Genomic DNA, 23,652 nt, shown 5'->3' on the forward strand with positions numbered 1-23,652 from the left:
GGTTCTTAGTAGAGTGTCTGGTACATAGGAAGACTGAAGGATGTTTGCTCTTACCATTGCTAAGTTCCTCCTAAGAGCCTAAGAGCTAAAATTCGAATATAGAAGAGAATTTCAATATGTTTTTACTTAGGAGTTTTTAAGGCTGAGTCACTTATTATGTTAAATCACTCTTTGATTTTTTTTCAGTAGGTTTGGTTAGTTTTCGTAATTTAATTAGCACATGTGGAAAAGTTAAGGAATAAACCACTGAACAAATCTAAGGCATCCCAAAATTGAAGGGTGGTAATTAAAATGCAGGCCATCCTTCGTGAACATTCCTGGTGTGGTTTATACATTCTGTTCATGTTACTTAGCGTTTTTATTACACCACACCCTAGCATCTGGGGGCCCTAATGTGCAGAAATGTCATCCATCTCTTATATGAAGAGATCATGGTACCCAGAGTCACCTTAGCATAGGATCATGTAATACCCAGTGGACTTCAGTGTACAGAGTTGGAGAAGAACAGATGTAAGCTCTAATTCTGATTGTGGGCTCTGCTCTGTGAAGAGACCTCAGGAGAATCATAATCACTCAGTGAAGATGAATATGAACGTAGGCATGGGCTCAGGAGGCTCGACTCTGCAAGTCGGTCAGCCTCCCTTAACCTCAGTTTACTCATATGTAAAATGGGTATACCAGTGCATACCCTTCCTTCCTTTTGGAGTTATTCTGAACATCACAAGAAATATTCCATTTCATTGTAACTACATATTCATAAAGTGTATCTGCCCCACTAGACTGTTAACTTCCCAGCAATAAGGACTATGGTTTTGTGGATATTTTTAAATCTTTGAAGCTTGTTTTTTTTAAAAAATGGCATCCACTAAATGTTTATTGAACTTGAAATGTTGATCATAGGAGAGAATATACATGAAAGCATGATGTGGACCTTAAGTATTATTATAAAACCAGCCAAATGTACTCATCCAAGTAGCCACAGTGACCAAAGATGTGCTGATTAACAAAGAACATTAAGGTGGCATAAACAAACAGAATGTGGACAGGGGCAGCACAGTGTGATTTCAGTGCATCCGCAAGTTCCAAGCCAGTTGTGTCGTGCCGTGCCAGGGAAGTCACGTCAGTTTCTGGAGTGGTTTCCTCGGCATTGTCCACGTGTCACACTTAACATTAACAGCTAAAACAAAGTCAGCGACAAGTTGAGAAAATGAAACCATCTCACTACCAACAACGCTAAGTCGCTGCTCTTCAGCTCTTCAGAGCTAGACCAGAGTATAGATAGGACGCCAGGATAATTTTAAAGCTTTGCTAATATGATGACTTAAAAGGAACTCAGAACGTTTAAGCGGATGGACATTGAAAACGTAGCGGTCCTGGTGCTGACAGCCCAGCTCCCAGTGCAGGGCAGCACTGTGGGTGACTGAGACAAGCCGGCTGCAGACGGCCCAGTGCCAAGGGCCTCATTTGTAGTCCTTACATCTGGTAGCCCATGGAGCAGGGGCAGCTAAAAGGAAGTGTCTTGGCAAACAATGGTTCTTAATGGAGCCTCAGCACAGAACTGCTCATCAGGCCTCGTGAGCATGTTCTCAGCATCCAAAAGGAAGACATGAAACATTCAAACTGGACATTGTTAAAAATATGAAGCAAAGTCAACTTTGGACAGGGCCAACTGGAAAGCACTGGCATCTAAATAAAGAGTACTAAACTAATTAGGGTATGTTGCAAACTAGAATGTAATATAGCTTGCCAGTAAAAATGTATAAGATTTTTTATTTGCTTTGGTATTTTGTATTTGGGGGAAATTTTGCAAGGGAAAAAAAAAAACAGAGTTGGAAATCAAAAGAGATTTTATTTAAAACCATTACTGAAAATGGTACATTTCATCTTTATTTTTATTTTTTTGAGAGGTAGCCAGAATCCAAAGCACAGAGTTAATTTCGAGCAGAATAATAATGCTACCAGCAACTACTGGTTTTGCGCACAATGTGTTAGGTGCTGCACCAGGCGCTTTGTGTGTATTAGTGTATTTGTCCCTCATGTAATCCGCACTAGAGAGAAAACATTACCCCATTTGCAGATGAGGAAACTGCAGCTCGAAGAAGTGAAGTCATGTGGCTAATAAGTGACATAGCCTGTATTCAAATCCCCAGTTGTTTCCACTAGCCATGAGAACCCAAAAGGTGCAAAATGACAAGGCCAGATGATGATCTAAACATGACAGGACAAATGAAGGAGCAGAAATGAAGCCATGAAAGAAGGAGAGGAGAGAGCAGAGCAGGAAAGGTCAGCAAAGGAGAGCAGGTGTTGGGACGCAGAGGGAACTTTCAGGTGGAGCCCTCAGGGCGTCACGTCCTCAGTAACTGCAGTCATTCTGTGTCATCCTGGCTGACGCTCTTTTGCGTCCTGTGGGGCATCTTGCCGGAGAGGCCCACTTCCCACCTTATGTACCACCTCCAGGGGCCATTTCAAAGCAGAGGTGATGCAAGAAGTCTGCCACATAGCTTGACAGCTTCCTGGGGCTGGAAGGAAATTGAACTGGAAGGATTTACATTTAAATGTGTCCTCAATGTTTGTGCTCTGACTTTACATTGGCTTTTCAGAAAAGACTGTAATTTTAATTCTCTAGAAAGCAGATGGGATCTGTCATGGGGTGGTAAAACACCAGAAACCCATCCAAATGTAAGAGAAAGCAACAGCTTTCCTCTTGTGGGTCAGTTTCCTAGTCAAGTATTTGCCCCTGGGTCCACACAAGCTGGTGTTCATCAAAATAATAAGTTGTATCAAATATTTGTTGAGCAATTATCATGTGCTAAGTGCTTTACATGTGTGTAATGTTCAGAGGGAGCCCAGAAATTTGGTACTATTATGACTAGCTACCCGTTTTAAAGATGAGAAAACTGAGGCTCAAAGAGTGAAACACTTAAGGTCACTTGGCTAATGAGTAGCAGAGTTGGGGTTTCAACCCCAGGCCCTGGGTCATAGCAATACACTACACAGACATTCCCAGGAGAGACTCTATGACCAAGAACTCTACTTTTTTTTAGCATTCAGACTCCAGAAAAGAAAGAAAGGGAAGGAGGGAAGAAACAAAAAGATAATTACCTTGAAAATAGTACTAGCTCTTGAAAAGAAAGACATGTGGGTTGGATGATTGAAAGGGGCACGGGTGGCCTGAACCCCCTGTGGCCAGGGAAGGAATCTGTAGCAAAGAGTGGATGGAGAAAAGATGGGGCAAAAAAAAAAAAATGTGAGTATAAAGTAAAAAACAAACAAACAAAAAAGAAACAATGAATGTGGAGAGAGAAGGAAGAATTTCTTGCAAATTTTTTAGAACAGAGTATGAAAATAATACAGTTAAATTTAAATTAATGAATGTTTCTCTGATTTGCCCTTTTTATTTCTAATTTCATTGGCTAAAATGACCCATTCAACTCAACCTTTGGAATTAATACTGTTTGTTCTGACAGTTTCTCTCCACCCTGAGTAATGCTAAGGTCCAACTGCAAGGTTACTGTCTCAGTGAAAGGTGGGTGTGTTGTTTAGTCTTTTTTTTTTTCTTTTTCCTCTTGAAAGTTAATTAGGTCAATATTAACCACAGCCATGTAACCACAGAAAGGGCAGTTTCTTGAAGGCTCATGGTTTGGATCTTTTCCTGCAAAAATTCCCGCTTCTATAATTGCATTTAGTGTTCTAACTGCCTGAATAGCTGTCTTGCTGTGGGTCCGTGTGTCAGGGCAACGCTGGACCCTGTTTGCAGAGGAGTTTGTTCACTTCATGGAACCCCTGTGCCAAGAGCGTGTGGTTCTCAGTGGACAGGCTCCAGGTCCAGCCTCTCTTGTTTCTTCTCCAGAAATTTCCCTGGGGTTAGAGTTGCCCATCTGATGCCATATAGTCCCTGCAGTCCTCAAAACTGTTCACTTGATGTTTAAAACTTTTTGTGTGTGTCCATAACCTTAACTCTGAAAGTAATAGTGTATCAACAGAGTTTGTGGTATGGACCTGTCCTAATGACTCTGTTCATATAGATGTGACTGAATATTAAAAAAACAACAAAAAGTGTCCTGCCTTTGCACAAAAGCCAGCTTTTCATGTCAGTGCAGCTGTTTTAGCTTTTGAGAAACCACAAGCATTTTATCCTCTAAAACTTTAATTTGAAAGACATAGGCCTTTTAAAGAAGTACAGTGTTCCCTAAGCTGGTCTCCATTAGCCTCCCTACTTCTGTTCTCTTTAAACCCTTCATTAAGAGTTGAATACAAGTTCCTGAGTTGAGATATCACATATAAACTTTTCAGACCAAAAGACATGTTATTGCTGAATTCCTAGTCATCTCTGAAATGTTAACTTGTGACAGAAGCAGTAGCATTCATGATAGAAAGAAAGGGTAACAGGAGCTCAGTTCTCATGATCTCTGAGTTTTCCGTGGACATGGAGGCAGATGCCAGAAGGAAGCAGTTGTGTGTTTTCCTGGGTTCACTGCAGCCCAACAAGTCATGGTCAAAGTTGTTTTGCTTCTTTTTTACGCTATAGAAACGATTCTACTTCCTGTTACACAGGAAAACCTCTTCTGCTGCTAAAAGAGGTCACTTGATGTATTTATTACAACATTTAGACCGTTTCGTCCATGGAAATAATTTTTTATTGTTCTGACTCACTCTGGTTTATGGAATTTTGACATGAGTTCCAGGACAAGGATGAGATGATATATTTATTTTATTTTGCATCCTCTTTACTTTTTTTTGACTGCATGAATGCCGGGCTTGCTGTCAAAGTATTTCCATATTTTTATTACTTTAGAAGTTACTCTGCTATATTTGTCTCCTAAACTCTCCATTGACAATTCGCTATGTGTACTGGGCATGCTGTATTTTGGCAGAACTTTTGCTTTTCCCAGTGTCACATGATCTCTTGTTTTTCCCTTACTCCCTATTCAAGTCTCCTCAATATATGTCTTCAACATATTAAAGGTTATACAGACCTTCAGAAATATTTAAATTGTTTTGTTGAGCTGCTGGAAGGACTTAAATTGTGAACTTCAAAGGGCATTTTTTATGCCTTGTATTTTTTTCTCATATTAAAGCAAACCTTTAATACAAACCTAGTTCAGCCCAGAATATCTCTGTGTGTTAGACTGTACCCTGGAATCATAGAAAGTCCCTGAAATTCATTTTCAAGTATTATTTGGTTTAACTGCAATTATTGTATTATCGCCTCTGGGGACCTAGGTTAAATTTAAATAACAGTTCAGATTTACAGAGAAGCCTTAGATGTTCTGATATTTCAGAAAATACTTACTGAACAACAGTGACTGTCCTATGGGCTGAGGTTTCACGTTATTGGTAATTGTTGTGGATATTCCTTCCATGTATTACTCTGTGTGTGTGTGGTTCTGACCAACTGACAAAAGTTAATGTTAAGTTTTGTCTTTTCTGGCAGCGATAGGAGGGTTGGGTGTTCTGCCTCCCCCTTTTCTTGACTCCTGTGCCCTAATTAGTCACGCTTTCAAGTGTCCTAAGTAGTCAGCCACCAACAGAAGAAAAAAAAGGACTCTAATGTTGACCTGAGCTTAGACTAGAAGGGGACAAAATGGACAATTTCTAATGGATAGCTTCTTGTCTTGCAAATGATCACAGCTAGTCCAAACGACACTACACACATTCGTAGTATTCACGGGGGTGTGTGTCTGTGTGCATGTGTGCTCAGGGGAGCATAATTCAGCGGTCTGAAGTCTGAGATGATGGGTTTGCTTGTTAGAAAACGGTAGGATATTAATCTGAATCATTTTGTTTGCAACAGGTTGACATGATGAAAGAAGCGTTAGAAAAACTTCAGCTCAATATAGTAGAGATGAAAGATGAAAATGCAACCCTGGATGGTGGAGATGTCTTATTCACAGGTATAGTTGCACTGGCTTTTTCCTAGTTAAAAATAGTTCTAATACCTGGCCTCTATTCTCTTGTTTAGTTATAGTTTTTTTTTAATTACCAAAGTGAAAATGTTAAATGCAGGGAATTTGGAAAATACAGAAAAGCACAAAAGAGAGAAAATTTACAAATGACCCTTCATTCAAAGATAATGATTTCACTATTTGGGTGTATGTCTTTTTAGTGCTTTTGTATGCATGTATTTGTATATTTTTTACATGTTATCAGTGTGTACATATCATTTTATACGTTGTATCTATTATGTTCTTTTACAACGTTAGATTATGGGTTACATCGTTTTGCATTGTGTGACAGTATATCAGGTCTGTATTTGAAAAACTCTTAATTCAAGTTGTGTCATTTAGAAATAATTTTCTTCCCAGATGGCAAGATAAATTTAAATAATTTTCAATGCAAATTGGCTTGGCTTAATGCCAGATGAATAATCGCAGAACGCAACAAAATATAAACAGCTGATATTATTATTGATCTGACTGGAATCAGTTTTCATAGTGGGTGTAATACAGCTACTAAAGAAATGGCAATTTTAGCGTTTAACCTTTCCAACTCTTTATGATCATGTTATTATTTTGTAAACTCATGTGCTAAAATCTGGATCCCCGGCTGCATTCTAGTTATACTAACAAGCAAGATATTTAATAAAATTTTCAGTGGATGATGAGAGTTTATTTTCCCTTACTTATCGAAGAATAAATACCTGTTTCACAGGTGTAGCCCTCATAGCAGAGACTGGTCCCCAGAGATTTGGGGATGTAGCCCCAAGTGGCCCACTGAAAGCATGAAGCCTCTAGAATTCTAATATTTTAGCAGCTGTAAATTTTATATTGAATCCCATGTATATAGACAAAATATAGCCATCTTCATTTTAATATAAAAATAATGTTTAGTATAACTTACATTTTGATATAATTAATGTTCCTGAAGGAGGAGGAGTATTTATCCTGGGAAATTTGCACAGTTCCTTGCTTGGTGTCACATACCTCTGGGTGGGGACACTGTGTGGCTGAGCCACGGGGATGCCTTTTTTATCATCGGTTTGGGAACAGTCTCTCCTGGAGCTGTGCACTGCACAGCTTGTGCTTCCACTGTCGTAGGCAACGGCCCTGCCCCTGGGGTGTGGTGAGCATCCTCATTGAGTCTTAAGAACACAGAACAAGGGTCGGAGAAGCCCACGCTGCATTCTCAGCTTCAGTTGTGTCCAAGCCGACTCAGGCATTCTTTGAATCTGCCTATTAAGTTCCGCTTAGAATATTCTGTGTCTCCCATTGATGACACTTTCATTCTTTTTAGCAGCACTGAACAACAGTCTGTTTCTCTTAGAAAATAGGCTTTTGTGGAAAGCTAGATGTGGAAATCACACTTCTATACAATAAATCTCTTTTTCACCAGAACATAGCTATATAATAAATAACTTACTGTAAGCAGGTACGGAGACTATTTGAAGAATGATTTAAAACAGGCTGCATCCACAGCCACATGGTTATCTCAGTTGCTGAGCTGAACAGAGTCCCTAGAATCTTCTCAGTGTTACCGCACAACTTAGGAACCTCTTCCTTTGGCCAAAGATCTTTCCACAGCATCTCAAGCCAAATGTTTTTCCCATCACTTCTAATTAGGTACTAAGCATTGAGGCTTACCTTTGACACTGTCTGCAAGCTTTTTTTTTTTTTTTGTAATACTCAATACTTAAGTTCATATCTTAAAAATTATTTTATTCAAAACTGAGATAGTGTTGGGATATTAAGAACTTCATCTACTTGGCTTCTTGTTCGCACCTAATGTCTGGTCCTGACTTCTATTTCCTACTTCTCAATTTTTTTTTCTTTTTTAAAATTGTAACAAAATATATATAACATAAACTTTGCCATTTTAGCCATTTTTCAGTGTACAAATCAGGTGGCATCAATTATATTCACAAAATTGTACAACCATCACACTCAGTTTTTGGATTAAGCAGAGTTGGGTGAGAAACAAAATCTGTAGCACTTTTCTTGTGCTCTGTGTCCTCCTGCTGCTGAAACTCAGAGCTTCATTAATAATTGATCCAGAAATGGACAGAAAGAAAGCAGCTTTGCAACTCCAGTTCCACTGGGAAATCTGTCAGTCAGACAAACAGCTACTGGTAGAAGTTGTTTCAATCCTATTTCTCTTAAATAGAGAATATCAACTCACCCCTGCTTTCATTTATTTATTTTTGCGAAATATGGAGCATATGAAAAAGAGTTACAAAATATTTATGCACAGTTTAAAGACGAATAATAAAACGAACACCTGGGTGCCTAATGCCTGGCTTTCAAAACCACAGTGAGCTATCACCTCACACCTGTCAGAATGGCTGTCATCAAAAAGCCTACAAATAAATGTTGGCGAGGATGTGGAGAAAAGATAACCTTTGTATACTGTTGGTGGGAATGTAAATTGGTGCAGCCACTGTGGAAAACAGTATGGAGGTTCCTCAAAAAACTAAGAATAGAACTACCATATGGCCCAGCAATTCCACTCCTGGGTATATATCTGAAAAAACCAAAAACATTAATTTGAAAAGATATAGGCACCCCAATGTTCATAGCAGCATTGTTTACAATTGCCAAGGTACGGAAGCAAGCTAAGTGTCCATCAGCAGATGAATGGATAAGGAAGGTGTGGGGTGTGTACACACACACACACACACACACACACACACACAATGGAATACTACTCAGCCATAAAAAGAACAAAATGTTGCCATTTGCAGCAACGTGGATGGGCCTGGAGGGCATTATGCTAGGCGAAATAGGTCAGACAGAGAAAGACAAAAACTGTGTGATATCACTTACATGTGGGATCTTAAAAATGGAACAGACTAGTGAATACAACAGAAAAGAAGCAGACACGGATATAGAGAACTAGTGGTTACCACTGGTGGGGAGGGGCAATGTAGGGATGGGAGAGTGGGAGGTACAAACTGTTGGGTATAAGATAAGCTCAAGGATGTGTTACACAGCATGGGTAATACAGCCAATATTTTGTAGTAGCTGTAAATGGAAAGTAACCTTTTAAAAATTATATAAAATTTTTAAAAATTAAAAAAATAAATAATAACCTTGACTTGTTTTTAATTGAAGTATAGTTGATTTACAGTGTTATGTTGTATTAGTTTCAGATGTGATTCAGTTATGCATATATATGTATATTCTTTTTCAGATTCTTTCCCATTATAGGTGATTGCAAGGTATTGAATATAGTTCCCTGCGCTTAGAGTAGTTTGTTACCATGAATTCCAAATATTTGCTGACTTCCATTATGATTTATTCTTTGGCTTATTAGTAGATAATGATTTTTTTTAAAAAAAACATATTGGTCATTGTTGTAAGTTGCTGAGACACCAACTCATTACTCTGATACTTAATGAATGTAAAGGAAGCCTGTCTTTCCTCTGTGAGTTCTGTTTCAAGTAGACCAAATACTTGATTGAGGGAAATTTTTCCTTTTAAAATTCTAGCCCAGTAAATGTAGATTCCTAATAAAATAATAGGTCTGTGCAGTGATCATCAAAAGATGTTAAAACCTTTATATGAAAGTTTGATGGGGAAGTTTATAGTGGAGGAATCAGGCCAATGTCACCTGAACACCCTGATCAGTCTAGTGTCACTGAAAATGTGGCAGCCAGTCACGTGCCCCATGCTGTGATGCAGCGGCAGTACATTCCGTTCCTGAAGCAGTCCTGTCCAAAAGTAAAAACAAACAAGTGAACAAAAAATTTGAACAAGAAACTAATTAAGCTTTTACATAAATTATCAGTTTATGAAAAATACAAAGGATAAAGGAACGATTTGATGCTAGATGGTACACAAGGAAACAATCAATGAATCCATAATGTAGGAGAGTCAACAGGAAAAATGACCTGATTTCTTCTGTGAAAGAGTGAGGTGAGGAAGGAGAAGAAAAAGAGGATAAATTGGTGTAGAAAGAAATGACATGAGGCATAACGACCAAAAAAATTTTTTAATATTTCAATTTCAGCATTTTAGTTGTTTTTACTGGAAGACCATTTAAGGGACAGAACCCACAATACTGCCAGAAGCAGAAGTCCAACTTATTTTTTAAGGAGACAAGCAGTTTGCTTTTCTTTGTACTTTCCTATCTCACCTTAGTCTTTTAAAATGAAAATAGTATGGAAGCCCCATTATAAATTTGTTTAAATTTGCTTAATGCATTAAATGTCTTTCTTTAGTATTGTGTGTAAATCTAATTTATAAAGCTATGTTTATCTTTAGAGAATTAAGGAAATTTGAGTTTTTTTTTTATTTCAACTGACTTTTTTAATAAAGTAATGCTTTTATCAAGTAAAGGACCTTTCCCTTACTTAAGTTTTGATTTTGTATGTAGCGAGTTTTCTTAAGGGACAGCACAATCATACCATTACCAAAAACACTGTCAGTGTGCCACCAACAATTCTCGTGTCTGCCAACAGTATACGAGATATGGAATAGATCATAACGTCATCTGAGCCATGTCATTTACCCCTTTTATAAAGACACCATGAAGATTCAAGTTGTAACAGTTGTCAAGTCTATCAAGAAATCCTTTCTGCATGGCTGCTCTTCTTGTATTTTACCCTAATGTTCTGGGGCAGAATGTATCCTCGTTTCTCTTGGAATATTTTTCCACATTCATGTAGAATTCTTTTCTAAAGAGTTAAGGGAAGACGAGAACCCCTGCATTTATGTATTGCCTAACTCTCTCTCCTATAATTGTTTCTTTGCCTCTAAGAGACCATTTTTACTTAATGTTTTGCCTTCTGAGGCGAAAAGTTACACAATTTCAGAAAAGCCAAATAAGTGGAAAGTTTCATTCTCCTAAATTTTAGTGCTTTGTAAGTTGGCATCTTTGATGTTCGATTTGAAATAGATGGATGTATTGTTTTAAAGACTGCTCTTAGCGCTCAGACCTGAAGACGGTCAACACCAAACTCACTTTATCCAGATGGTTTCTTCAGCTCTTACACCAACATTATGAAAAAAGGGAACTGACTTCATCAAGACTGTCTAGTATTGTTCGTTTAGGGCAAAAAAAAGGAAGCTCTACTAACTTGTCATTGCTATTGCTTAATCTCTGATTATTAACGTGTTGAATTCTGTTATTTCCTAGACAAAAACTTTATTCTCTTATTGTAAAATATATATAAGATAAAATTTACCGCCTCACCATTTTTAAGCATACAGTTCAGAGGCATTAACTATGTTCACATTGTGCAACCATCAGCGCCATCCATCTCCAGCGCTTTTTCACCTTCCTAAAATGAAGCTTTATGCTCGTTCAACACTGATTCCGTTCCGCCTCACCACCCCTACCACCACCAGCCCCTGGCAACCACCATTCTACGTTCTGCCTCTATGAATTTGAAAAAGCTCATTTCTAAAGGCAATAGTTTGAAATCTGATTTGTGTGAAGAGAGCAGGGGTCAGAGTATACGTGGAACTGCCTCTGGGGTAGGAAAGAATTGTGTGATGCTTTAAGGTCTTTATTTATAGCCAGAGACATGGTGCACCACCCCTGTGCCACCCACTCACTGTGTTCCATGACATTTATTATAGGCAGAGAATTTTTTGTGGGCCTTTCCAAGCGGACAAATCAACGAGGTGCGGAAATCTTGGCTGATACTTTTAAGGTAGGTAAAGGATAATTTATGCCTGGCACAGAGTAATTACCTAATAAATATTCATAGTCCCATTGGATCGCTGTGTCACGAGTAATGGTATTTATATGTCGCCAGCTTTGCAAAATAATTCCTAGTATTTGTATGTTTGCTAGAAGGTTTAGGAGCTAGACATTAATAAATAGGCTTCACGGGACTCCCACAGCAGCAACAGACAAAGTTATCGTGGACATCTGTTTACTCCCAGTGTATAATCATACAACCACAGGCAGATGTTCCTGGCACAATGGATGACTAAAAAAAAAAAAATCTAGAGTCCCAATTGACTTTAACATGAAATGTGGGTTTTTCAGGTTAGAATCAAAGATCTCCTGTGCTTGGGTGCCTACTGTGTGCTGGAAGCTGCGAGGCATTGCACGTGCTGCGTTCCCTCGTTCCCTTTACTCAGCTGGTCATTAGCAGATTGGCTCACCAGGCTGCTTAGGAGAGGCTGTGATCCCCAAACAGCTCTGTTCCTTGTGAAGACGGGGAGCTCTTGTTTGCACAGGATATTCAGACACGTCCTTCCAGAGGAGCCCAGGCCACAGACCAAGCAGCAGAGCTGCTGACACAGGCACACACCTGGAAGGAGCAGTCTTCTGCTCTTGCCCCTGAGGGGCAGTCTTCATTTAACTGGCGAGACCCAACCCTGTGGGTCCCAGTTTTTCTTCCAGACATTCAGGGGCCCTGGCAACATCCAGAGGAGCAAGAACATCTTGGGCAGGTTTAAAGCTTTTTAAGAATTATTCCACAAAGCCAAACTGCTTGTGTTTTTTTTTTTTTTGGTTTTTTTTTTTTATTCCTAGGACTATGCGGTCTCCATGGTCCCTGTGGCTGACGCTCTGCACTTGAAGAGCTTCTGCAGCATGGCCGGGCCTAACCTGATCGCGATCGGGTCCAGTGAAGCTGCACAGAAAGCCCTCAAGGTAAACATAACACTTTGCTCTTTCCATGCAGTGCCAGCGAGCAAGGGTGGCAGGGAGAGAACGGCTTTCTCTGATGTGCACCGTCGCGACCTCACGTTCGTTAGGAACAGGGAACACCCAGCAAGCACTCTTCCTCTGAAGGACACCTGTAGGAGGAACTCTTCACTGGTGAATCATTCTTACTCACACACCAGGCTTCCTAGAAGGGCCGTGATGCAGAGCAATAAACACCACACTCATCACAGTTCTTTCCTCTGGGGAAACAGGACATCCCACCGGTAGAGTTGTCTGTACTGTTTTCTGTCTTAAGGCAGGTAGTCGGTACCCCAGGGGTCGTTATCTTATTCTTATCCTTTTATACGTCTGAACTGTTTCATAATAATCTTTTAGAAAGCCGTGATTCAGAAGTACCTACAAATCTTAACCTCTTCATCTGCACTGGAATACTTAAATTTTAGGGAAGGCACTTTTCTCATTTCACAGATGAGAATAGGAAGGCCCAGAAGAATTATGACTTGCCTGGATCACACAGCCAGATCTAGAGTGGAAGGCCCTGGTAATGAAGAGGACCTTCCAGTGTGACAGTGCTGTAGATTTCAAAGGCACGTTCCTTCTCTGTAATTAACCTCCCTGCAAGATGATCTGGACACTTTGTAAGAGCAAAGACCAGGTCTGTTTTGCTCACACATGTGCTCCTTTGTGCTTGGCCCATGGGGGTCCCTAAGAAAATACCTGGTGAGTGAGGGATAAATGAACGAGGGAGGTGGTATTATCTCCATTTTGCAGGTAAGAACTAGATCCAGTGTCTCGCCCCAAGTCACAAGGGTGATACTGGACAGTGGGCTGGGACTGCTTACTGCCGCCTCCTCTCAGGTCGTCCCACACACCATACATGGCTCATTAAAGCACCAAGAAAGAAACTCTTAGGCAAAGAGAGGAGATCTGTGTGCCCTAAGGTATACAGTTTATTTGTTTGTCCCATTGGGTCTTTATTTGTCTTCGTCAGTGCTAGACTTGGTGAAGTTTGTCTGGGAAGCAATTGTGGCCTCCCAGTTGCTGAATTTCCTTGTCACTGAGAAAAAAAAAAAAGGCACAACCTAGAAGGTGAGGATTTTGTTTTATTTGGCGGACTTCCTGACGACGTCAAGCCCAGGAGGCAGGAGGCAGTAGGCAGCCTCTCAGATCGCTCTGAGGTACTGCTCAGAAGAGGTGAGGGGGGAGTCAACATATAGAGGAGTTTTGCAACAAAAAACAGGTAGTCAGAACATCAAAAGACCACTGTTAATTAAAACCAGACATCTCAAGTTAAGGAATTCAGCACTTTTCTTTGTATGGGAAGATGCAAAAGTCTGGGCTCATTGAAATCACTCCTTTGATATGCACCTTAGCTGTCTAGGGCCAGTGTCCTGTGCTTCCTCATCCTGCATTCCCTCCGGGAGCACCACTGGGGGTGGCTGCAAAGGCCAGGCTGCCTGTTTGTCTCCGTCCTGAGTTCCCTCTGCTCACTGTCGGTGGGGGGGGGGGGTGGCGGTAGTGGCTGATGACTTGAAGTCTGCAGCATCCTTTGTTTACTGATACGGCAGGCAGTATTTTTCATTTACAAAGGCTATGTCAACTTTCTACGTATAAAAAAGACTGGTGCCTTGAAAGAAAACATTTGATGAACGGCGCCACTCATAGGATCTTCTAGCTTATTTTTCTCCTTAGGGGCTAATGTGGTGGCTCTCCATGGCAGCTGGGTTGGTCTGCACATGTCTGAAATTGATTACAAGAGAATGTCAACTGAAATGACTGCACAGCCTAAAAGTTGAGAGTTACCTTTTATTTGGTAGACATTTCTGAGGACTTGAACCCCTTAGAGCCGGGGATGACAGCCTCTCAGATCACTCTGAGAAACTGCTCCGAAGAGGTAGGGGAGGAGCCAGGATATATAGGAGCTTTACAACAAAGACCAGATAGTCGGAACATTAAAAGATTACTTGTTAACTGAAGAAAACCAGACATCTTAAGTTAAAGAATTTAGCGCTTTTCTACGTATGGGAGGAAGCAAACATTTGGGCTCACTGAATTCATTCCTTTGACAAGCACCTTGCTATCTAGGGCCAGCATCCTGTCCTTTCTTATTCTGAGTCCCCTCAGAGGGCACCACTGCGAGTGGCTGCAGAGGCCAGGCTGCGGGCTTGTCTTCACTGGGGGCGGGGGCCAGCAGCCACTGATGACTTGATGGCTTCAGCATACTTTGTTTACTGATACGGCTGGCAGTATTTTTCGTTCACAAGAAGGAAAAGACTGAGGCTCGCTTATACTCTGCCTTTGTGTGAATTAGCAGAAAGAACCTCCTCTGGGTAGACAAATCAGAAAAAGTAAACCCATCTGCCATTCTGGGTAAACTAAGTCCCTAACCCAGCTTGGTCCCAAACTCAATAAGCCCCTAACTCAAATTGGTCCCTAATTTAAATAGTCTGGAGAAACTAACACAACAAACTAAGAGATAACACAGTGTGGCTAACTAGCGCCAAGTTATATGAAATAGCCCTGACTTATTCAGAGGAGAATAAATTCCTTGAGGACCAGGTATTCAGAGAAAGCTTCGTGAAGAAAATGTGGCTAGATGGGGGTCTTGAAGGATTTGCCAGGGTGTCATTCAGTGAGAAAGTGTTCCAAGTGGGGACATGAAAGAAACAAAGACTGAGTAAAACACATTCATGAAATGTGAGCAAACTCACCCAACTAGTAAATTAGTTTTCTTGTGAGCTCCCAAAGACACAGCTGGATGGGGCAGGTAACAGCTGAAGAGGTAGGGACTTAAAAGTGAGCAGGAGGATGAGTTTATCTCCATGGAGTAGGAGTCTGGGTACCCACAGGCTCTGAGCCAACGAGGCTGTATTGCTACAGAGATGTTGGACATTCTTTTTGCAGAAGAAAAAAAAAATGGAGGGAGAAGACTGTGCAGTCAGAAAAGAGGGCCACCGATGACCTGGAGAAGGAAAGCCAGACCCCAAGTCCCATGAATGAATGCCTTGGCTCACATTTCTCCGTTCATCCTTCCTTTCCCATTGCCAAGTCCTCTAAGACCACATCTTTTAAGGGCGTCCCATGAGGATTTTATGGTCCTCCTTCCTTCCTTTAGAGTTCATTTGAGTTAGTGTTAATAATGATGTTCACTCTATACTTGAAACCTTCTGTGTCAGAAGCTATAAATAAGCCTCACTGACTAGAAAGGCATGCTTTGGAGATTGAATTTTCCATCAGCAAATGTGCTTCATAAACCATGGGCCTGTGGAGCTGGCAAAGGCCCACCTGCCATGTCCCTAGCATCAAAAAGGTCCGCTTACCTTGCAGCGAAAGCAGGGGGACAAAGTGAACCGAAGAATTTGACAGCTCCACGAAGGCAGGTTCTTGGGTCAGAAGTAGGTGGGTTGGTGAAATTCAGATTTAGTGAAACAAACTGCTTATTTGAGAACAGGTTTGGCTCCTGTATTAAAGCAATCAACAAAATTGATAGTGGGTAAGTCCTACCACTAATTTGGAGATAGAAATACTGATGACATTACAACAGATATTTCTGTAACAGAAAAAAACATTCTCCAAGTGGGACCTCAGCTTTTGTGATAACAACCTCTATTGCTTTGGGAATGAATTAAAAAATTTTTATTGTTTACTTAAACAGTCAAGATTAAGATAAATGATCTTAAATTTTTTACATTTTAAATTAAAACCACATTAAGGAAAAATCAAACTTTAAAAAAATAAAAATAAATACTGGTAGTCAGGAAAACAAGTGGGTGGAGACAAATACATCATTTACAAGTGACGTATCGGGTTTTTGTGTGGGTGGGGAGAGGTACTTAGGTTTATTTATGCTTTAGAGGAGGTACTGGGGATGGAACCCAGGACCTTGTGCATGCTAAGCACACGCTCTACCACTTGAGCTACACCCTCCTCCTGACAAGTAATGAAAGCATATCGGTTTTATTTTTCCCATTTCACAAGTGAAAATACTGAGGTCAGATGAAATGAGGCATTTTGAATTGGATCTCATGGTTCCAGAATCAGATTTCCTGGACCCTGATTCTCTTCACTCCAGTTGCCCACCCCACTCCAAACCCATTCTTTTTCTATTGGAAAGCCTCTTCTGATTGCTTTGCCGTGGATTGGTTCCAGCTAAGCTCCCTCTTTCTCCTCCCGTCTCTCCAACTATATTCCCATTTTTTGCTGGTATCAGGATCAGTTTCAAGGAAGATGTGAGTTTGGTCCCAGGTTGTTTTTCTTTTTTTCCTTTGCAAATCTGGATGTCTCAGGCTTGCCCCTGTAGAGAAGATCCTGGCCACTCGGGCGTGTCTTTGAAGGGCACAGCATTTAAAAAGAGGTGAATTGTGCCTTCCTGTGCCATGTACTGAAAGCCTGATTGCTTCCACATCTGTCACTGCTTGCTAAGTACTGGCTTCCTTCAGACTCTGAAAACTGCTTCTTGCATATTCATGCCACGCTGAGAGCCCAAGGGTTTCTGGGTAGTCTTATCGCATTTAAAACACTTGGTAATGGGTTGCAGTCTATTCTTGGTTAATGAAGTGAGTTCTTATGGAGGTAGTCATCATACCTGTCTAGGTTGTAGTTGAGTTAATAGTGTACGCATTGTATATTTAAATGAAATCATCCATCTAGAATGACTTTAGTAACTCTCTGCTAAAAAGCCCAGAACACATGTAATGCAGGGTACACTGAACACAGAGTTGATCTAATACAGGGAAGGAAGAAAGGAGAACTTGTTATTACTGTATTTTACCACTGATGTGGCCAAAGTACTAGAGATTAGGTAGATTTGAAATTATTTAAGATATTTGATATCAAGTCTTACCCTAGAAATGCTATTATCTAAGCAAAATTAGCCTTCAAAGCAACCTGCCCTTGCTGTAGTTTCTCTCCCACACTTTCCATCCTTTTCTTCGTGTCCCTGGGCAACCACTACCCTCCTCCTGCTCCTCTAGCTATAAAAGAAAACGCTGTAAGAGTAATCAGTCCATGTCCAGGCAGTAGACCTACTAGGACTCTTCCAGAAGGAATGTTTGTCTTCTCAAAGAACATGAGAAACTCCAGTTGCTACGCAGCTGGAATGGCTGCTCACAACGGAATTTGAACAAAAGACTCCAACCTCCAAATAATACATATTCCTTTAGCTCGTTCATTTAAAGTTAAACAAAAGACAAAACTGCTCTATGCTGTCAGCAGTCAGAATAGTAGTTACTTTAAGAAAGAGTGGGGGAGTCATGGTCTGGAAGGCCATCTTGTATGTTACACTTTAATTTTTAAAGTTTCATAAAAATACATGTATTGTTAGAGGTGGGCTGTGATTAACCTATAGAAATAATTCTTCCATAGCTGGGTCTAAGCCTCAAACCCCTGCTTTACCTTCTACATGATGACTGTCTTTTCTAACTAGCCTGGTTTTTTTTTTTTAACTCAGAAAAATGACTGAAACTTTGTACTCCTTGATCAACATCTCCCATATCCCCATGCCTGCCAGCCTTTGCAAACCTTAGATAGATACAACCTTTCTATTGTCCTTTGTACATCAGTAATGTTGTGGAGGAAAAAAGTCATGATAAAGAGTAGATTTGCACCACATCTCATGTGTTCTTTTTCTACATCCATGCCAAAATTGACTTGCTTTCCAGGAACCTGCGTTAATTACAGGCTGTCTGTCCCAGGAGGACAGATTGTAATTCTCGCCCTCAGGAGGGACTCACAGTCCTGATTTCTAACTTAGTCTCCTTGGTAGTGTTCAGTCTTCCAGGAAGTTGAGGGGGATGGGGGGAAGGAAGGAAGGAAGGATGGAGAGAAGGGAAGGAAGGGGGAAGGAGTGACACTTAGCTTAAACTTCCCTGAAACCAATCAGATGAGGAAGCTGCGGCCCTCCCCAAGCCCAGAGCTCCCGGGGCTGCGGTGCTGACAAGTTAGGGGGCTGTGCCCACTGCCGGCAGTGTGGCAAGAGGAGCATTCTCACTTCCTAACCTACCCCCACACCGAAAACAGGTATTTTTCTCCTTTAGGCACCTGCAGTTTTGTTTAGTGGCCTTTCTTTTATTAATAATTCTGTTCTTTTGTATCACAATGAATTATTGTTTAAGTACTCTTAGTCTTAATAGAATACTAAAAGGATGGGGTGAGGAAAGACTTGCGAGATCACCACTCCATTTTTTGTGTCTTGGTCATGTAAGTGGAGCTGAAATATAGTACGTGGAATTCCAGTAGACTTGTAATTTTAAATTAAAATGGTCACAATGCATCTTGATGGAAATGTCTTTAGGGTTTTTGATCTGCTTCCTGAAATAAATTGCATTTGTAAGATTCCTTGCATGAGGATGTGGCTGCTTGCTTTGAGCTAATTTAAATTGCATAGGACACAGTGTGTTTTTTTTTTTGAATGACTAACTAAATAATAGAGCTCACTCAGACAGTATTTCCTCTCATTTTGACTCAGCTTCAGCATTGATTTTATGTCCAAAAATGTCCATGTTATTTTATAGGTGGTCATATAAAAAAATGAAGTTGGAAAAATCCTCAATGTGTTTGGATTTTGTATGTTTTTTTAATTTGCCTGGAATTTCCTCAGATGACAACTGGAACAGCCGTAGCAGAAACCAAAAGGCAGAATGAAAGCTAACTGGTATCAACAGGGTGGTTGAAATGGAAAAATAAATACTTTGCATTTTTATTTGTTGTCACAGGGAATTATAGCCCGTAGCCACAAGATTTCCCACTGTGGGTCTCCGCTATGAAAGACAAATTGACAATCCATTGTAGGTTTAATTTAGTCTTATTATCTGCTTGTCTGTTGCAGCTGTACTCACCAGATCCACAAGACAATGATTTTTTTGGAAAAAATCTGCCATGCCCGAATTAAGAAATTAAAACACAAAACCATTTGCCATGACTCTGAGTTTGTAACAACTGTTTATGCTCCTTTTCCTGGCAGCAGTTGCCTTATCTGACAATATTCCCAGAGCTGGATGCCAACAAGCCTGGGGTGGCCAAATAAAATGCTTTGGCGTGATAGGGCAATAAATAATCTGGAGCTGCAAGGCCGGAGCAACCATGCTGAGTAGCAGCACTAGTCCCAGGGCAGGAAGCAGACAAAACTGGCCAAATAGGAGAAAGGGGATAATGGCGTTTTGGGTTTTTTTTCCCCTCTTGAGGTTGCAAGAAAATGCCAAAGAAGAAAAGGAAGAAATTATATTTAAAGTGCTGTTCATTCCGTCCGTTATATGATGGGACGTCCGAAAGTGTTCAGCAGACTCCATGGGATGTGGGAGGGGGAACTCAAGCTCCTTGTTAGGTGATTGAGTAAATGGCCTTATAAGGGGTCTTTCAATCCAAGACTCTTGCTTAAAAGAAGCCTCTATGTGCCTTTAAATTAGTGGTTCCTGATGAGAGGTATGGTTTAAAAATCACCTCAGGAACTTTCTGAAAACTCAGTGCCCTGGGCCTATGTCAGAAGAGTCTGGTGTTCTGAGCCTGGGATCAAGCCCAGGGATTTGCATTTTTTAAAAGCTCCACAGGAGATTCTGGTGCACAGACTAAGTTGAGAGCCACTGCCTCCAAGGATTCCTGCAACTTGCAAAAGCACCTAGCTTAGGATCCTGACTGATGTGCGCCTGGAGAAGCCAAGCACTGTGTAACAGAGGTACAAAAGAGCATATTCCAAATAGCAGTAAGAATTAGAGAAAGTTAAAGCCATCAAGGCAGGGAAGGGATAGCCTAGCACCCACGGGGTCCTGGGTTCAAGCCCCAGTGCCTCCATTAAAAATAAATAAATAAACCTGGTTACCTCCCCCCACCAAAAAAAAAAAAGTAAAAAGTAAAAAACTAAAGTCATTGGAAGTTAGAGGCTCCTTTCTCTTTTGCTGCCTGGAGTTCAATACTATATAACTTAAAATACAATACTTAACTGGGTAATAACTTGAATGCCATCATTCAATCCATTTGGCATGATAAAATTCCTTTTTAAAATATTCTGAGTTACCAAAATCACTAATGGGATTGTTTTTGGGGAACGGGAAGTTTGCATTTGACTTGGGTTTCCACCCCCACTGCCCCAAAACACGCACAGCACACTCACACACACAGGAAAACCTAACAATGGGACCTGATCTTGACTTGTGAAGGCTGGTGCCAAAGAGAATAAAAGGTTGAACTTCACATCATGACTGATATTAGAGAAGAACTTACTTTTAAAAATAATCATATGTTGATTCTCCTAAAGAAGCATCGTTGTCTAAAGGGCCATAATGGCTGTGAGCAAAGCCGGGAACGTAGAACCCAAACTCACAGGCGCCCGCCTCCAGCCGGCCCCACGTGACCCGAGTCGCCTATAGCAGCCTCGTCCCAGGAAAACATCGTTGAATGAGCCTCACTTGGGGAACCGGGGGCTTCACTCCTTCCCGTTGGAAATTTCATGACGGGCAGTCAAGATGAAGGACCCTGTCTCAAACTTGGCAAAAAGGAGCAACCATTCAATTCTGAAGCACCCAGCGGCAGAGATAGTTCCCAAGTGGGTTCACCGCAGACTCTTGACCGCTGTGCCGTTGTGCTTTCAGTGGCTGCAGGTGCTGGAAGGCTGGTGCTTAGCTGGACATTTCCATGCCTGTCTGAGGACAGAACACTGCAGAGGACTCCGTCCTGGCTCCGTTTTCCTCTGAGGAGGCGCAATTATTATTATTATTACATCTATAATTAATATGTTGCATTAATTACACTAATTACAATTAATATAATCAGAATTATGTAATAGTAGAAATCTAATTATACATTATATAATTATAATTAGTTATAATAATTATATAATGTAATTATTATATGCTAATATTCAATTATTAATTCAATTCTTCGAATATTATTATGTATTATAACTAATATAGTTTTTAAATTGGGTATCTAACAACATCATTTCTTAATTCATAGATAAAAATCTGATAGGAAAAAAGAAGGTAGTTTCCAAAACTTTTTATTGCAGTCTCTTCTCTTTCAAAATTCAACTGAAAACCAAAAGCAATTGAAAGGAGACCCCAGTCGAGTCTGCAGCTTGGGCTTCTTGAGCGTCATACAGCGGTGTTTACTGAGCAGCAACTACATGAGAGATGCTGTCCCACGCACAGGGGACCCTGAGGTGGGGAGACGCAGTCTCTGCCCTCGGGGCCCCTCCAGGTGAACTGGGGAAACGGGACAGTGTCACAGTGTAACGTAAGGCAAATGCCTAATAAATGGCCCAGCGCCCGAGGAGAGGAGACAGGAGGTCCCAGGAAGAAGGGATCCCGGGGGACCTGAGTGAACAGTAGGTCGCAGCTGGCACAAAGGAGGCGGGGTCACTACGAATGGGACACCTGGGGGAAACCTAGTTTGTAATCAACAGACCGGGGCGAGAACGGGGATGTGTGCAGGGAAAGGAAGAGTTCAGGTCTAAGAAGTAAGTTGGGGCTGATCTGAAAGTAAAGGAACTGGGGAGTTCTTGTCTGCAGGCTGTGGGGCGCCATTCACAGGTTTTAACAAAGGTGTAAAGGGTGGTTATGTCAGAAAGACCCACCTGCTGTTACTCCTGGAGTGATTCAACAGGAAGAAGATTAGGAATGATAAAAGTACTGCAGATACTAACTGCTGTATATAAAACAGATAGATAGCAAGCTCAGGGAACTGTACTCAATATCTTGTGGTAACCTGTAATGAAAAGGAATATGAAAAGGAATGTATATATGTATAACAGAATCACTCTGCTGTACACCAGAAATTAGCACCACATTGTAAGCTGACTACACTTAAATTAAAAAAAAAAATTAGGTACCATCACATAGTCCAGAAGTAAAGGAGAAGAGGGTCTGGACTAGGGACCCAGCCATGACAATGGAGAGGGCCATGCAGGGGGGTGAGTTCTATTTAGAGAAGTAACAGAACGTTATAACCGATGGACTTGAAAGGGCAGGGGAGGGAAAAGGATTAGGTCAACACTTGGACAGACATTTATAGACCTCCTGTCCTGTACCGGGCGCTGTGCTAGGCCCTAGGGGCTCAATGATCAACGAAATTGCTTCAGACTTGACTACCAGATGGGGTGCCTTTGGTGGAACTGTCAGAAAAGAGTTCAAACTTTCCCTGTCACCATAAATTCGCAGGAACGAACCATAGGAAATTGGTGGGCAGACTGTGCTGCTGGATCTCAATGACCTAGATTCACATTCTGAGAACTGAGCGGATACTCAGACACATGCAGCTGACGGCGGCTCCGGTGGACAGCCGGCGTCTGAGCGCTTGCAGGACACTATCGGGGTTGGGTTCCATTTCGCTTTCCACTGGCAGCAGCCAGCGGCTCATCTGAATTTGGAATCTCTGTCCTCTACCCTTTTCCATTATTTTTTTTATTATCTATTCACTCTCAAAGCACATGAAAAAAAATCACTTTAACATTTGCACACCCTCCATCTCCAGCCGTGTCCTATTGTTTCCTGGCTGAATCAAGTTGGCAAAAGACCACAAAAAAAAAAACTCAGGATGATTTCTGCCTCATGGGCTGAAATTGTACATCACAGCATGACCTATGTGACACTGTCACCAGGCCAACACCAGTACCCTTGATGCTGAGGGGATTAGGAAATGTGTCAGTTGAGCTGGAGAGAGGATGGCTGAGTTTTGGGTTACTGTTTCTCCGTGGACATCACATGGATTGAATGCCTTCAGTGTTGTGAGTATCCTATTGCTTGGCTGAAGGCTAATAAAGCATATGGTAAAACGTAGACACTAAATTAGAAGTGACATTTTAACCCCAAATTATTCTCCAGCTTTGAGGGAAAACATCTGCACTACCGGGTACAGTACAGGGACTTGGACCCTCGTTGGAAATAACGACACGCAAGAGAAACAAAAGTAAATTTGCCGCCACCTTCCTGCAAAACCATTCCAGCAGTATTACCCCACTTTTAATAGTTACTTAACCGTTCCTCCTTGTTTTCATCTTTCAAAATGTCACGTTAGTCAGGCCATCGCTAAGAATCTTTCTAAATCTGTTCTTCATGTAATAGTCACTGGATGCTGTAGTTGAGACCCAGTATTACTCAGACC

At 41.1% G+C, this 23,652-nt stretch overlaps 1 protein-coding gene across 2 annotated transcripts in view; it reads left to right on the forward strand.

Annotated features, from left to right (window-relative positions):
* DDAH1 (dimethylarginine dimethylaminohydrolase 1) overlaps positions 1–23,652 on the forward strand; it is a 133,267-nt gene that overhangs the window by 90,381 nt on the left and 19,234 nt on the right. For both annotated transcript variants that reach the window (XM_064493381.1, XM_031465510.2), the window contains exons 2-4: positions 5,795–5,894; positions 11,520–11,593; positions 12,427–12,546. In XM_064493381.1, coding sequence (XP_064349451.1) covers positions 5,801–5,894; positions 11,520–11,593; positions 12,427–12,546 — 288 coding nt within the window. In that variant the 5' untranslated portion in view covers positions 5,795–5,800. The remainder of the gene's footprint in view (positions 1–5,794; positions 5,895–11,519; positions 11,594–12,426; positions 12,547–23,652) is intronic.

This window comes from Camelus dromedarius, chromosome 14, assembly GCF_036321535.1.
Source record: "Camelus dromedarius isolate mCamDro1 chromosome 14, mCamDro1.pat, whole genome shotgun sequence".
Classification (NCBI taxonomy): Eukaryota; Metazoa; Chordata; class Mammalia; order Artiodactyla; family Camelidae; genus Camelus; species Camelus dromedarius.